Below are 17,198 nucleotides of genomic sequence, written 5' to 3' on the forward strand. Positions count from 1 at the left end.
GTTCCAGGCACATGGTGCTACCCAAGTTGCCCCTATTTACCTTGTTTCACATAAACCAACAGCTTTTATTCACTGCTGTGGGGACAAATGCTGCAGTTAGGGGGACACTGTCATGATGAATGGGAACACCCTTATGATGCCAGGGACAGGTAGTAACTTTGTTAAAGAAAGAACTATGGAAGCAGAGGGGTGGTAATGTCTCTGTACAGTTCTCTAGATGGTTCATAATAATGAAACATTGAATTGTATACCATATGAAAATAGCAAGCTGTGTTAACTAGGATCACTGAGGTCAGTATATGGTGTTTTTTAATCGGGCAGCCCATTCCTGAGGGGTGGTGGATCTGTGGCAGCCGGGAATGGCACAGCCACACTGCCTCCTCAGAGGCTTCCCGGCTGATGTGGAAAATAAAAAAGGCAAAAATTGGGAAAATGCTCCCATTGAGAACAGTGGGGCCACGACACCAAAAAAGATGTTGCAGCCCCGCCGCAGCAGCGAGGGGTGTTCCCGGGCTGGAAGGGGTTAGGAAGCTGACAAAAGTCAGTTCCACCCCTGGGAATGCCCCCCCCCACGCCGGCACCGCCGTTCTCTTCCAGGATTTAGTTCCATGAGAGGCTGCACCGGCAGGAGAACCCCACGCAGCTACGCAGCGCCCAGGCGCCAACGGGAATGCCCCCCGTGCCAGCTTATGCTGGCACAGGGTCATACCTCCTCCAATCGACTTTCTGCTCCCACCCCCTCAGGAATGCGCTCTAAATTATATTTTTGCTGAGTTGAACAGTCTCTTGCTTTCCTCCCTGCTATGATAAACAGAGCTTCAGAGTGCTGTGTGCACAGCAAACTCTTGCTTTGTGCAGACCGCCCATCCATTTCCGATCTGCCTGGGTACAGGAATTTGCACATGCATTTTCTCCCGCTATTGAAATGAATGAGACAGCCTTCATGGGGTGGCTGCGCTTTTCACGCACACTTTTCATAGAGTAGCTGTCTTAAGAAATCAAGGGTGGCAGAAGAGAATTGAGAACTAGATAAAATCTGTACTACGGTCATATGAAAACCTGGACATGCACCCACAAACAATGAAGTTGCAGCTAAATGCTTGAAGTAAGAAGGAGTCTGTTTCTAGGTGGGAAGGGAATGGATGTACAAATAATTCCTTTGGCGGGATTAAGCAAAATTCAGTTACATCTTCCTTTTATTGTAAAATCATTCCTCACCACATACTATGAGTCGGCTCCACACGCATCATAGTTAGCAGGTAAGTCACAGGGACCAAAGCTGATGGATGGATAAAAGCAGCAAGATCATAGCACACCAAAAGTATCATATATGCTTGAGAAATAATTCAGTGCCTTAAGGTTTTTTTTTCCTTATAAAAGTTGTGATCTATATAGGACTTCATTCACATGGACACTAACAACAAGGAGTATTTTGCTTTGGCGATAGTGGGTCACACATCTGCTTAACTTGATCTATTTTTAAACACACTTTCTCTGGGTTGCACAGATGTGAGTCAGATAGCATTTTGCCCCATTAATGAGGTGTCTACAGCCAGTATCCTCTGGGATTCTTGTTTTCTTGACTTTTGCCACGTTAATCCATCACTTATGCTCAGAAGAATGTGAATTTAGTTTTTGATTCTTGAAATCAGTCAGCATAAATTATAAATCCAGAAAATGTGCTGTATTTGTTGTTGTTTCCTCCATGTGCTTTTCCTCCATCTAATTTTATGTAGACTTCATCTCCCGGCTCCAGGTGTAGAACGACGCTATTACTGGCATAATCGTAGTTTTGATCCGCGTCTTGAGCAATTGCGCTTGCTCGGACCTAAGAGAAACACATACAAAGAATAACATGATTTATCATTTCAACATACACCAGTGCTTTGGAATGGAACTGGGAGGGAAGCACCTTCAAATTCTCTTTGGGGCATAAATTTTGGGTGGTTAGTTTCTTCTTCACCAATGTAATCACTGATAGCAAAGCAAAGTATTTATTACGGTCCACGACCAGCAAAGAAGAAAAAGAGTTGGTTTTTATATGCCGACTTTCTGTGCCACTTGCAATAACCTTCCCTTCCCCTCCCCTCCCCACAACAGACACCCTGTGAGGTGGGTGGGGCTGAGAGTGTGTGACTCGCCCAAGGTCACCCAGCTGGCTTTGTGTGGAGGAGTGGGGAAACAAATCCAGTTCACCAGATTAGCCTCCGTCACTCATGTGGAAGAGTGGGGAATCAAACCCGGTTCTCCAGATCAGACTCCACCGCTCCAAACCACCGCTCTTAACCACTACACCATGCTGGTGTACAGCAAAAGTCCAAAATCATTGATATCATAGTAGACTAAGATTGCAATCATAAGAATGCTTTCCTAGGAGTAAGTCCCATTGTATAATGTGCGACTTACTTCTAAATAGACCTATTTCCTCTACCATCACAGAATGTTTAAAGACAAGCCACCCATCATTAGACTGGATGGATAACCCCAACACTATTTCTTCCTAATCCCTTGGAAAATCCTTCTAATGTGACCCTCTCCCATTTTCACTTTGAAGAAGAGAGAAGAGCTGGTTTTTTATACCCTAATTTCCTCTACCTTTAAAGATTCTCAAACCGGTTTACAATCACCTTCCTCTCCCAACAACAGACACCGTGTGAGGTAGGTGGGGGTGAGAGAGTTCTTAGAGAGCTGTGACTAGCCCAAGGTCACCCAGCAGGCATTGTGTGTAGGAGTGGGGAAACTAATCCAGTTCACCAGTTTAGGGTCCGCCACTCATGTGGAGGAGTGGGGAATCAAACCCAATTCTCCAGATTAGTCTTAACCACTACACTCTTAACCACTATACCACGCTGGCTCTTTTTTGCCCATCTAAGAAGCTCAGGGTGGCCTACATGATGGTTATTCTTTGACCTTGGGCCAGTTAGTCTCTCACCCTAACATGTGAAGACTATGACTGTTTTTATCTGACAGTATTTATATCATACATTCTTCTATCATGGAACTCAGAGGCATCCCAGGATGTCTACCATCCAAACACTACCAGACCTGGGCCTGCGCAGTTTCAGCAAGGCTGCTATATAATGTGCCTTCCATCCATATCCTGGGACCTTTTAAAGGTGAATGGGCATTCAAACTAGAACATGCTACTCAAAGTCCATCATTGTAGCTACCATACCACACTGGTGTCTTATCTTTAAACCAAGATGGCAAAAAGAACTAGTTCCAGCAGCCCAAATGGTCTTTTAATTGTTCTTTATTGACATGTAGCCCTGAATTTTAAAAGCAGTTTGTAATAAGAAGACGCCAAATGTATTCAGCTATCACAAGCCCACTTTGTTAGCCTAAATAGTACTTTGGAACCCAAGCCACTATCCAGATGGGGATCAGATTTATACAGGTAGGTGAACCTAACACTGTCCTTGACTCCTATTGCTCAGGGTAAAAAACAGGCCTGTCCCAAGACAAAGCATGTGCGATTATTATAACAGTGCAGAGAAGGAATAAGCATGTAAAACAACTCCTTGATGCCTTTGTCTTTGAGTCAATTGCATCCTGATTGGTATCCTTTTAAAGAATCAGGAAGCAACACAGTTCCCCACAACAACTACCTTCACACACTTAATCTGTGTGGCTCAATTAATAACAATCATTCATTAAATTAATGCATGTCTCTTTTCTGATTATTATTGAGACAATCTTGAGTACTTTATCACGCATCATGCTTAAAAGTTAACTAATGGTTTTGTTTGGATTTTAAAGAATACTTTCTTGATATGATTACTACATTGATAAAAGTATGTAAAAGCCCACCAATCGAGAAATTCACACAGTCCAGCTTAATAGAATGTGACCCTAGTTATTTATACACAATTCCTTTCCACTAGTAAAATACATCACCTTTTTATTTGTAGACGATTTATGTTAGTACAACATATCATCTGCTTTGTAGCCTGTCTCTATTCCGTCACTGCTCAATAGAGCTGTTAGTGATTTAGTGGTTTTGCTAACCTGAACTAAGAAATAATGCATGACTTGGCATGCAATATGCTGGATTCTTTTTTATCTTTTTGGAACTGAAAAAAGCACAGCAAGTCTAAAGATTTCCATGCCTGCCTTTCAAAAACATAAATGATAGGTTTTCAAATTAAACTTTCATGTGGTATGATCCCACATTAATACAGAAATAACAATAGATAAGGCTATTCACCATGCTAGCTCTCATAGGATATTATAAAGCTTAGAAATCAAAGAAGCAGGAAAAACCCTGTTCTTTTGCATCATATAGGAAGGTTCAGAAAGGCTTAAAAGATTTGTAATTGCTTAACAAATGTTCTAATTTAAGCTGACATGCTGTATAGTAATATCCAAGGCAGTCCTCTTTAGAGTCATGGCTTCAAAAATATCATATTGTTTACTGAAGTAAGCTGTCTTGACCACCCTTTAAGCACTATTTATCAAATTATAGCAACCTCCCAAGGATTAATAATCAGCTAATTGCCCCAGAACTATTCACCCCTAAAAATCTAACCTAATCTGAGATCTGATGTAACAAACAGTAAAGGAAAATATATACTTGGCTTTATTGAAATTATTACAGAATGAGTTGCAGTGGATTGATGAATGTTTTACTCTATCTGCTTAAATTATTACTCCGATTCTATTAACACTGCATTTAAATGCTACATTTTGAATGTACATATAGCTGGTATAGATTTGGGGGGGGGGTTTCTGTCACAAAGTGATGTGGACTCTATTGGCTTTGGCATTAAACGTGCTTCATATATCATTATAAACAAACATTGTGTAAAGATAGCAGACATCCACTCCACAGCAATGGACACTGTCTGCACTAAAGAATGATTTATCGATTGAGCTCCTAAAAATACTTTGCAGATTGCAGTCATTTTGTGTTACAGCCACAATGCCTTGCAAATGCATTCACCTCAATCCCATTCGCGGTATGCTACCTTAATGGTTTCTGCTTCTTTTGTGGGTGGTGGCAGCCATTGCAATTTCTTTTTAAAGCCTATGAGGGCAGCCTCAGAGGAACCTCAAGGGTCTTGCTATACATGTATTAAAGGCATCTCAAAATTAAGCAATTAATGCAGTGTACATTGCATACGTTTCATGATTGCTCACCTCATTGGGTTATAGCGGCATACAGGGACATTAAAACTGCAAGCAAACCAATTATGTTATAGCCTCAGCACTTCTATATTTAAGCTGTCTAACTATTAAGGAAGACAATGTGTTACATGGGAGTCCTTGAGATATTCAACATATGCTGCTATTGAATGATATACAGGTACAATACAAGTCTGCTTCTATGTACTCTGTTTCCGAATGAAAATCCCCCTATTTTGTATAGAAAACTACTCACAGTTCATTAGTTGTCAAGATCAAATCGCAGTCTAATATATCCAATTCATTAAAACTGCTCCCTAATATGAAAAAATGGCTTAAGGATTTCTTATGACTGCATAAATATAATCTGAATTCGGCACTGCACAATCAATATTTGTCTTTTCTGTTTGTGTAGTATCTAAATTAAGTAATTTATAAATGTCTGGGATTATGTACTTAGGCTGTCTTCAGGCTTATTTTAATATTTATGCTCATAAAGATATGCCATGCGCTGTGCTATTTTTTATTTCCATCAAGCATTAAAGGGAAATAATGCTTTCTAATAGGCAAAATTACAAAGTTGCACTGCGAACTGGAGTATGTGAGACTTGGCCAATTCCCTGTTGCTGTGTTTACTTTTGAACCAGTGGGGGCTCATCTTTAGAGCCACTATTTATGGTAGGCTTTTTGCTAATTTGATTAATTGCGGCTGATGTCCCTGTAATTTAATTTTTACAGTACTTGTGAGAAACCATAAACAAAAGGTTAAGTGGCATATTAGATTAATTTATCAGCCTTTGATGCTTCCATCTGTGTTCCTGCCTGCAACACACAACCGAAGGGACCAAAAAGACTCTCATCTTGTTACGGTAGACTGGTGTTCTTCAGTAACAATGTTCAGCAATTTCTGCTTCATTATTCCACCTTGGTGGGAGGGGGGGGATTCCTACAATCTCAGGTACTATATGTAGACACGGAATCCCATGTTTCAGCTTTGTGTACTCCAGTATACAGCAAACCACACTCGCTATACCGTTTAACTTTGTAAATTGTTTTTCAAAGAGCAAAGATTCAGTGTGGCCTAAGATTTTGGGGGATCAATCTGAACATGAAAACAGTAACCAACAAGCACTCTGGGCAGAATGACATTTATTGCCCAGCATGCTATTGTGTGTGTGTAAAGTGCCTTCAAGTCGCAACCGACTTATGGTGACCCCTTTTGGGGTTTTCATGGCAAGAGACAAACAGAGGTGGTTTGCCAGTGCCTTCCTCTGCACAGCAACACTGGTATTCCTTGGTGGTCTCCCATCCAAGTACTAACCGGGGCTGACCCAGCTTAGCTTCTGAGATCTGACGAGATCAGGCTAGCCTGGGCCATCCAGGTCAGGGCAGCATGCTATTAGCATGAGATAAATGCTTATTAATGAACGTAAAATCTGTAATTATTCTTAAATGATTTATAAAAACTACAAATCTGATGCATAAGCAGCTTTAGTGGCTATCTGAGTAAATTAAATGTTGATTGTCATGTTTGTGGAATTAAATTTTGTGATTGGTTATGAATGTGTTTGTAATGTTCTTTGTACTTTATTCATAAACATTGTACAAGACTTTTATAGCGGCCAAGCTACTGCAGGCACAAACTCCCAGCTAATTTTTCTTGCATTTATCCATCTTGCTTACTCAGATAATAATCAGTTCAAACAATTATATATGTGTGCTAAGTATATAAGGTGAAGATACAGATTTACAAGGGCCAGGTCTCGGGGGGCTACTTGAGAGCTACAGTAAGCAGGCAATTGCAGCACCACTTAGCCTAATTAAAATGGATGGTTCTTGTGTCTTCCACACTATAGACTCTCATGATCTCTAATGTTTGGCCTAGCAAAGATTAGGATGGGGGTGGAAGGCACTGATGGCTCACAGAGCACATTTCCCTGGATTTGCTGTTGCCAACTATTTGTAAGGAAAACAAAGGCAAACAATACTCCCCCCCCCAGTAGTATGGTAACATCCTGGGTGTGTATAGTTCCTTCTCCCACCTCCACCCCCAGACAAAACTTCACACGCGATTAACCACCACATATTTACTCCAGTCCAGCTCCATAAATTTCATCTGGTTTAGACTGGAGTAGCTCTGCACAGGATTGCAATGTCAATTTTGCATCTGGTTTGGGCTATCACCCTGCCCGCAGCTACTTCGGAGTAACCCCCACTGAGAACTGCGGCACTTCCTCTCGAGCCCTATAAGATTGTTTTATGGCACTGGCGTAATTACGTACCTGGGTTGCCCCCCCATTACTGGCAACTGCTCACCTCAATCGTTTCCCTTTCTGAACCGCACCTCTGAACCGCACCTCAAAGAAGCTCTTCAGTCTCCCCAAGAGGTTTTCTCCTGCCGTTTCTGTCACCTACTGGTTATTCTAACACCCCACCCTAAGTGACGAGTTCATTTTCTTTCTTTTTTGGAGTGGGCCACAGTGAACGGGCCTCCACCCAGGGAGGTGGCGGAGACCAGGTTCGGGGTTGAAGGAAAGCCTCGCCATTTCCTGCCTGAGTGGTTTTGCAAGGAAGGCCGCCCACCTGGATACTGGAGTAGAAAAGAGCAAGAGTCCAGTAGCACCTGAAAGACTAACAAAAATATTTTCTGGCAGGGGATGAGCTTTCGTGAGCCACAGCTGAGCTGTGGCTCACGAAAGCTCATCCCCTGCCAGAAAATATTTTTGTTAGTCTTTCAGGTGCTACTGGACTCTTGCTCTTTTCTGCTACTGCAGACAGACTAACACGGCGACCCACTGTGAATTATCCACTAACCCGGCGACCCACTGTGAATTATCCACCTGGATACTGCTCAGGCACTCCATCCCAAACAGAAGTCCCGCCCCCCCTGCTTTAAGCAGAACTTACTTGCCAGGGAAGGATGAGCGCGCGAAAAGCCTTTGCGCTCCTAAGAACCAGCCGCCCCTCTCTAACCTACTCCCCCCACGCCCCTTCCCTCCCCACGCTCTGTCCCTCCACCAGGCACCTGAGGCGCGAGCCCCCGCGGCGCGAAACCCCGCGCTTTCCGCTCGCCCCCGGGACCCCGCCGCGCGCCAAGCGCCTGCAGGCGCAGGCTTCGGGGAAGAGGCCACGCGCCGGCCAGCAGTCGCCCCCCGCGGCTTCGCCTCGCCCGCCCCGGCTGGACCTGGGACCGAGGCGCCGTTGACCCTGGCAACAGCCTTGAGAAAAGGAGGGGGGGCTGAGCCCCCAAGGGACGCCTTCTGGCGGCCCCCGGGAGGGGCGAGGGCGGAGGAACCCTCTGGGAACGGCCGCAGGTCCCAAAACCTGGACTGGAGCCCTTCTCGGGGGTCTCGGCCGGATGCCTCCGTGGCCTGGCTCGCGGCGTCCCTCGAGGCCGGGTTTTCTCAGCCCCGCCACCCCCCCCCGCGGGGCCCCGCCCCGCCATCTCCACCTCCTCCCCCAACGACCCTCTGACCTCCGGGAAGGTCCGAGCTCCCCCGAGCGGCTCAGCCGCTCCCCACCTCCAGCGTCGTTAAGAAAGTCAGGCCCGAGGGGGCGGCTTGACCTGTGCCCGGTTTCTTCCCCCTCTTAGCTCAACCCCACGCCCTTCACACGCCTCAGTTAGTTGGGGGGCGGGAACGCGCTGGCAATGACCGAAGATCTCTCTCTCCCCCCCCCCCCCGCACAGGCCATTTCTGCGTGGGAGGTTCTGCCTTGGATTTGCCGCTCTCTCGAGGCGCATTTTCCCCACCCACGTTTTCAAAAACTCAACAGTAAGCCCCCGTGCAGAGTTTGGGGGATTCGGATGGGGCAAATGCGCATCCAGGGAGCAGCAAACCCAAGGCAACACCTCCCGCGCAGAAATGGCCACACTTTGAAAACTCTGCTTTCCGGCGCCCACGCAGCACTCTTTCGCCTTTCATCCGCGCGCTTCATTCATCGATTCGCCTGGATGCTCGGGGCGGGGGGGGATCGTGTGCAAAAAAACCCCCTCCGGTCCGAGTTAGGCCGCCAGCAATGCCCACAAATCACTACCGTGGAGCAAGAACGCCCTCGGTTCGTCCATGGGCCTTTGGAAGGGTTTGAAAAGGGTATCCCCCCCCCCTCCGCGCGCGCGCTCTTCAGCCGCAGGGATCGAGAAGGGTTTAGGGGGGGATCCACTTAGCGCCTTTTGGATAACCTTCACCGCACAAAGTGACACGAAGCAACTAAAGGACCTGGGCGAAGCCGCCAGCTTGCTCCGCTGTCCGCGAGCCGCATATCCGAAACAGCCCGACTGCGGCGGACGCGTTTGCTCCGGAGTCAGCTCTTCCTCTGACCCTGCCGTTTCGTTCGTTCCTTGGATTTCCCGGGGCCTCGACTCCTGGCTGCCCTCCCGAGCCCCCCCCCCTCTGATCCAGACCCTCTGAACGGGCAGAAGGCGCTGCCGCCGACCTCATCCGCCCACCTACACGTTCAGCCGCCGAACATGAAAAGTGTCTTGGAGGGCGTGCAAAGCACCGGGGCCGCGCCGCAAATGAACCCAGCTCTCAGCCTTGACACAAAAACAACAGTCTGAGTGCAGGAATCGACGGGCATTTCTGCGCGGGAGGTTTTGCCTTGGATTCGCCGCTCTCTAGATGCCCGGTCCCATCCAAATTCTCAAAACTCTGCATGGGGGCTTCTTCTTGAGTTTTGAGGATTTGGGTGGGGGAAATGTGCATCTGGAGAGCGGCGAATCCAAGGCAAAACCTCCCGTGCGTTAATAGGAAACCAACCACCAGAAACTCTCCCCTTCCCCGGCTCTCGTCGCTCTCGACTTTCCTTAGCTCTGTTTCATTCCTTTGCGGGAATCTTTTAGCTGAACCGCTGGCCGTCTCTCTCTCTCTCCCCCCCCCCCCCATCCCACTAGCTGCGTTCCCGACAGAAACTCAACAGGTGCGACTTTTTTCTCCCAGTCATAACAAACGCGCGAGAGGCGGAAAGCCTCCCCGTTGGGTTTCCGCCCGTCCCGCCAGCACGCCAAGCCCCCAAAGTCGCGCTAGGACAAGTCTCCGCCCTCCTGCTACGGGGGGCCGTGCGCCCCGGGGCCCCCGTCCCCCCCGCCGCCGCCGCCCCCGGTCCCCCACCTGGTTGTTCTTGCAGAGGTCGGCCCACATGCTGGTGCCGTCGCCGCCGCGCATGAGCACGTGGTAGGTGAAGAAGTAGATGCCCGGGATGGAGCAGGTGAACTTGCCCGTGGTGGGGTCGTAGTGGTTGCCCAGGTTGGTGACCACGTCGTCGAACTTGAGCACCTCGTAGCCCTCGTGCTGCCGCTTGAGGCCGGCGTAGAAGGCGATCTTGGGCACGGTGCTGTAGGTGGCGGCGCTGATGGCCCCGGCCGCGTTGAGGCCCGGCGCGCCGGGCGGCCCCGGCAGGCCCTGGCGGCCCGGCTCGCCCTTCTCCCCCGGCGGGCCGACGGGCCCCGGCGGGCCGGGCTCCCCGGGGGGCCCCCGAGGCCCGGCCTTGCCCGGCCGGCCGGCCTCGCCCTTGGGGCCCTGGATGAAGGTGGGCAGCGACTGCAGGAGGCCGCGGTCGGGCGTGGCGGCCGTGCTGGGCGCCTTGGTGCCGCCGCCGTAGGGGTCGCACACCATGCGGCAGGTGCCCAGCATCTCGTAGTGCGCCGACGTGCCGGCCGAGCTGACCAGCACCGGGATCAGCACGACCAGCAGCAGCACCATGACCACCCCCAGCGCGCCGGCCGCGATCAGCCGCCGCCGGCTGCCCACCAGGCGGCTCAGCGCAGGGCGATCCTCCGGCCTGCCCTTGGACAAAATCTTGATGGCGGGGCGCGCACCTCCGGGAGCCGAAAACACCGCGGGGCGGCCTCCCCGCGTCCCTGGGGGCGTCTCGCCCTCGGCCTCCCGCCGCCGCGGAGGGGCGCCGGGGTGCGCGTCCTTCGCCAGCTCCCAACGCCCCGACAGCCTGCCTGCCTGGCCGGCCGGCCTCCGCTCGCCTGCTGGGGCACCTGTGGCTGCTGCCGCCGCCGCCCAGCCGCGCGCGCTTTTATGCTGCTGCTGCTGCAGCTGGCGATCGACTCCCCCCCCCCCGCCTGGGTCAGCTCGAATCAACTTCCCCGCCGCTCCTCCCGGTCGCCTCTCCCGCTGCCTTTCTTTCTCCCCCCCTCCTCCTCCTCCTCCTCCTCCTCTTCCCCTTCTGCCTTGCCCCCCGCCCTCCCTTTCACTCACTCATTCATTCCCCTCTCTTCTCGGCAGCGGCGCCAAACTCTCCCAGGGCGGCGGCGGCGGCGAGGGGCGGGAGATCCCAGGGAGATCCCTGAGTGGCCGGAGACGCCGGGTCTCTCGCCTCTGTTCTGGAGCTGCGCCGGCGAGGAGCGCTCACAGACAGACAGACAGCCTGCCTGCCTGCCTGCCTGCCGGGAGGGGAGAGAGGAGGCTGGCGGAGACGCCGGCCGCCTTTATAAGCGCCCCAAGGCGCGGGGAGAAGGGGAGCCGCCTTGGCATCTCATGGCGGCAGCTGCTCGGCTCGTCCCACTCGCGGAGAGTTTGGCATCTCGCTGACAAGTGTGGGGAAATGTTTTTCCTCCCCTTTTTTCTCCAGCTCCCCTCCCCACCCCTCGCGCTTCCCCCCCCCCCCGGTGGAATCGTGAGCCCTTTCCCTCGCTGAGCCCCCAGCGATGACAGCTCTCTTCGCCGGAGCCGATCGAGAAGGGTTTAAGGGGGGATCTGCTGAGCGCCTTTTGGATAACCTTCAGATCACTGATCCGGAATGGAAAGGTCACCCCCGTTTCTTGTTTCATGGTTCCCCGAGCGGCCTCCGTCTGTCATGCGAAATATTGCTTTTAATACAAGGGCGGTGTGTTACAATTCACCGCACAAGCCAGTGAAAGCGATTTGAACAAAACAGTTTCTACCACTTCTTTTCGCTTTCTCTCCAGCTTTAATTCTGTTCTGTGTCCTCTCAAACCAGATGGGGGGGGATTTCTCTCTTTCTCTCTACTGACTCTCTTTTTCCTTTGCAAAAGTGATCAACTCCTCCCTTAAATATATTTAAAAGCAGATGAAGAATCACTGTAACCCCAGATCTTTTCTATAAGAGGGTGCAAGTTAAGGACGGATGACATTTCCATGTCTGCGTGCATTTTCCTAACCAGGGATAGTGGCTGTTTTACTGGTTTCTGTTTCCTTACCCTGTCTTCCCTCCCCCACTCTCACTCATTGGGTTGGGGGCGGAAATACCTCCCCCCCCCCAGGTGAGTGGGTCAGCCAGCTTCTGTAACACAAACATTCTATCATTAGACATCTCCGAAGCTGATCTTCAGCAACAGCTGCTTCTTTGCAATAATAGGCAGAACAAGGCTGCGTTAAACAAATAGGCAGAATTGATTCCTAAATCATACTTCTGCATTCAGGAGCAAGTGGATGTCAATCAAATGTGGGTGACATTTGCCTGTCAATACAGGGATGATGGCTAGAAAGAGTGTGACTTATTACAGCGGAGCAAGAATCTGAAATGAGCAGAAGTGGCGAATCAGGCAACAGCCTCAATAACAACCTCCCCAATGAGTGTTGATCAAAACGCTGCGATCTTGTCTGGGGGTTTGGGGAGTATGAATCCCTTCTTTATACCCCCCCCCCACACACGCCTTTTTCTTTCTTTTCTTTCCTGCAACAAAATAAGGTCAAAGAGGCAGACAGCGGGGGAAACAAAGATCCATCGATTCTTCCTTTTAAGCGGAAATGTCAGCGGCTCCGTTCGTTTTCCCGGAGAGAATCAAAAGCAAAGAGTGTGTCCAGGCCGTGCCACTGAGACGGGCCAGCCCAACTCCTTATCTGTCCAGTGTGCTGCTGATAAAAAGTCTCGGCTTCTTGCACTTGTAAATATCCCCCTCCCCTTTCTGATTTTTGTCAGAGTGCAACCTTTAATAAAGTTATCTTGCCAAGACACAATCCGGTGGCAAGTTCCCTTGGCTTAAGCTCCTGTGCCATCCTGTGAAAGGAATTGGAGGGAGTGTGGCTTGTTTATCCTACCCCGACTTCTCTAAAGGGAACAGTAAGAAACTCAAATACAGTTTCTCAAATACAGAGAGGCAGTATGGTGTAGTGGTTAAGAGTGGTGGACTCTGATCAGGAGAACCTGGTTTGATTCCCCACTCCTCCATATGAGCGGTGGAGGCTAATCTGGTGAACTGGTGAACTGGATTTGTTTCCCCACTCCTACACATGAAGCCAGCTGGGTGACCTTGGGCTAGTCACAGCTCTGATAGAGCTCTCTCAGCCTCACCTACCTCACAAGGTGTTTGCTGTGGGGAGGGAAGGGAAGTGAAGCCAGTTTGATTCTGCCTTAAGTGGTAGAGAAAGTCGGCATATCAAAACCAACTCTTCTCTTCTTTTATGTAAGGGAATAACATACTTTCCATTTTCTGTAGTCCATGTAAATGTTGATCAAATATAATTTGATTATGCCCTTCCTCTGAGAAAGTCATGGGTCTCCTTTCCCCATGTTACCATCACTTGAAGCCCTATGAGGTAGGCTGAAAGAGGGTGACTTGCCGAAAGCTACCCATGAAGTTTACTGGTAGAGTAGATTTGAAACTGGGTCTCCCATATCCTAGTCCAAACTCTTACCACTACACCATATTGGCTTCCCAAACATCACAGGTCCATGGACCACAGCGCAATACTTAATTTTCTTTAATATCAAGCTTTCCAGTCACTAGCCAGTAGGTGCTGTGCCCAGCTGGCTTCTGTGGCAAACCTACATAATCAAATAGCTCCGCTCTAGAGAGGCATCTGAGGAAAATGTGGCACATGCAGTTCCAGAGCACAGCAGCTGCAGGTTTAATACACATTTGTATGCACTCTGATTTTCATATAGATCTTTCGAGGTCAATTGCTCTCCTACAGTTCCTCTATTACAATGAATTAAAGGAAACACTTCAAAAACACTTGCAGGCTTTGTCTGAATTTCCCTTTTACTTCCTGGTAACCTCTACTCTTCAGCCAATTAGAACTCAGCAGTTGTCTAGCTCAGAAGAAGCCAACCGTCAAGAAGCAGTTTAACTTAATGAAATTTATGCCTCTTTATGGACTTGGGCAGATGACAGTTGTATTCTGGGATATTATCTGGAGAGTCCAGGCTTAATAGGAATGTTTGAGAGCAGTTTGGAATGGAGTAAATGGCTTCACAAACAGTATGGCAACAACTGTCTCATGCAGAGGCAACCCTTCCTTATTCAAATACGTGCAAAGATGTGCAAGTCATTCATAACCTTTTATCAATGGCTACATATCATGTGCAAGAGCAGCATTGTTCTAGCATCTTGCCTCTTTGATCAAATATAAACCGATCACAAATGCCAGCACCAAAACACCATAAGTTATTTTGCCACACTTTTCTCACAGCTTAAATGCAACCACAAAACTATCTATAAAACTGTTCTTTAAATGTTAAGGGAACATTTCCATAAAATTCAGAGCCCTTTTGAAGTAGTCTCATTGCTATAGTCTTACTCTCCTATCAATCCTCCTTTCTCTTGTTCTCTGATCCTGGCTCCACAGTGACCTCCTCCACTTTGATATACATAATCTTGGCTTCTTATCCTTTGACAGAAAACTACATGAATTAATATTTTACACTGTGTGTCAGTCCAGGGATTTTCTGATGTGATTCACCTTTCAAAGACCTTTGTCTTTTCAACATTGGACACATCAAAATCGATATTCAGAAGTACATTTGTAACCAGAGTTTCTTTGAGCACCATGCTGTAAAGCGACCAAGAGAAAAATCATTAAAATGTATAGTTTTAGGAGTATTTTATTTTTTAAAAATCCAATAAACAGCCTTTTCATTCTACTATTAGTCCTGATCCAGTTAGTCCTTTGTTGAAATCTGTTCCCTTATTGGACCTCAATTTTCTGTTGCTTATTCATGGTTCTTCTCTGCCATCTACTTCTTTCACTTCTTTTAATTTGGCTCATCACTTCACATCTTATTTCTTCCTTTCCTTTCTGAAATACTTAGGGAAGTTATTCCTTCCCAATGTTTTGCTTTTCTTTCTAATGGATTTAAGTGCTGGCTACATACATATGTAAGTACAGTCAAGTCACTGCCAACTTAAGGTGATCCCAGCAAGGGGCTTTCAACGCAATTGAGAAACAGAGGTGCAATTGAGAAACAGAGGTGCCTTCCTCTGCAGAGTTTTCCTTGCCCAGTCTCCCACCCAAATACAGCCTTCTTAAACTGTATGTTGTTTTTAAATCTGTGTTTTAACTTACATTGTAGGACAGGCAATGTTGGAAGCTGCCCTGAGCCCAGCTTGGGTTGGGAAAGGGCAGGGTAAAAATTGAATTAAACAAACAGACAAAAATTAAGTGAAATATCTCTCTTTTATTAATCATGAGTACATTTTTATTCATGGTGCTAAAATGTCTTTGAGTCTATTGTGTGATCGCTTCCTTCTTGAGAATAATGTTAATATGGAACTTCTGGGTGTGGAGTAGGGGTTACTGTGTGTGTGTGTGTGGGGGGGAGGTTGTTGTGAATTGCCTGCTTTGTTCGGGGGGTTGGACTAGATAACCCTAGTGCTCCCGTCCAACTCTATGATTCTGTGAAAGAAGAAGAGAGACATCATTAAGTCAAATTATATTTCTTACCACCAGGTATGACATTACATCCATAGAAAAAGAAAATGCTTGTTTAGCATCATGTGTGTAAAAACCTAACCAAGCAAGAGAATGAGAATCGACGGTCACTGTCTCAGCCCTTCTGAAAACCTGCCAGCTAGCCTGTGGCCCCAAATGGCAGTTTGACCGCTAGGAAGTTTGATGCTGCTTGGCACGAATTGGTCTTAAGCAAAGGGGCCAGGCATATCCAGTCCTACAGGAAAAAGTTTGTGATAGCAGAACCTCAGTTCTGAGGCAGATACAAAACACAGTTGCAGTTGTTTTAATACTGAGGGGGGAAATAAATAACTGACAAACAGAGAAAAAGAGAGTGATTCCCACTAGGACAGGAACGCCTCGCTGACCTCATTGATAACTGCCAGAACAGGGAATGTACCCCTGTAAATAAGGAACGCGGGCACCGAGGGTGCCACCCTCACCAGCCAGACTCAGCAGCATCCCTTCAGAGCAAGCCATTTGAGGACGACCGTTTGGCTTATGTCTCTCGGGGCAGAAAAGTTGTGAGTGGAATCCAATATTTTTGAATTTCACCCTTTCCCCTTCTTCTACTGGACTCAACAGGAGAAAAGGGAGAATTGTACTAATGTTCCCAGAAGCTATACTCTGGCCAATCTAATCAGCAGAAACTCTCCCAGCAGCAAGAGATGACAAAATTGCACACATGTCTTGCTTACTGATACTTTTGTGGAAAACACCCATTTGCTCTAGGAGCCAATATAGGAGTAGACAAAGGTGCTGTTTCATGGCATCCATGTCTGTATGCTTTGGCGCATACAGGTAAGGTGGTTAAAGTATCCGATGATCTGGGAGAGACAAGTTCGAATCCCCACTCCATCATGGAAGCTTGCTGGGTGACTTTGAGCCAGTCACACACTCTCAGCCTAACCTACATCCCTGGGTTGAGAGAATGATGGAAGCTGCTTTGGTTCCACATTGGGGAGAAAGGCAGGGTGTAAATGAAGTAAAACGTTGTATTGCTATTTTATGATTCATAACCAAAGCAATGCCTGGAGATTGCATCTAATACTGAGCATCTACACTGTGCTGTGAGTCCCAGTTTGAACATTTTGGGGATCACAGGAACAAATGGCGAAGATGCTCACAGTAACACTAAAAAGAGATCTGTATTCCAATGTTTTCCATGTTGTCCTTGGGCAACTGTTAGCTCATCGCAATCTATTCAGAGAAAGAAAAATCCGTTTTCTGTTTCTGCATTCAATTAGGACATTTTACCACTGTCCGAGGGATACAACACATCTTGAATTAAAGAATGGTCCATGAGGATTTGACAAAAGATATTAATTTTGGCAAACATTTGACATCAGCTCTGCAAATAGAAAAAGACCTAAGTAAACACAGTGACTACTTACAAAACTAATGAGATCTGAATCACTTAGGGTTGCTAACTAT

At 47.8% G+C, this 17,198-nt stretch overlaps 1 protein-coding gene across 1 annotated transcript; it reads right to left on the minus strand.

Annotated features, from left to right (window-relative positions):
* Positions 1 to 1,168: 1,168 nt before the first annotated feature.
* On the minus strand, positions 1,169 to 10,982 carry C1QL3 (complement C1q like 3). Its single transcript, XM_056857379.1, has 2 exons — positions 10,233 to 10,982; positions 1,169 to 1,828 (listed from the first exon to the last, which is right to left on the minus strand). Exons 1-2 carry the CDS (start codon positions 10,821 to 10,823, stop codon positions 1,649 to 1,651), a joined length of 771 nt encoding a protein of 256 aa, XP_056713357.1. The 5' UTR covers positions 10,824 to 10,982; the 3' UTR covers positions 1,169 to 1,648.
* Positions 10,983 to 17,198: the final 6,216 nt, after the last annotated feature.

The sequence above is a fragment of the Euleptes europaea genome, chromosome 11 (genome assembly GCF_029931775.1).
Source record: "Euleptes europaea isolate rEulEur1 chromosome 11, rEulEur1.hap1, whole genome shotgun sequence".
Taxonomy (NCBI): Eukaryota; Metazoa; Chordata; class Lepidosauria; order Squamata; family Sphaerodactylidae; genus Euleptes; species Euleptes europaea.

Bases quoted from the DNA above. Each gene is read 5' to 3' on its own strand.
- C1QL3 (XM_056857379.1), bottom strand. From the start codon at position 10,823: ATGGTGCTGCTGCTGGTCGTGCTGATCCCGGTGCTGGTCAGCTCGGCC. The intron at 1,829-10,232 runs GTGGGGGACCGG...TGTTTCTCTTAG, and splicing joins ACCTCTGCAAGAACAACCAG to GTCCGAGCAAGCGCAATTGC.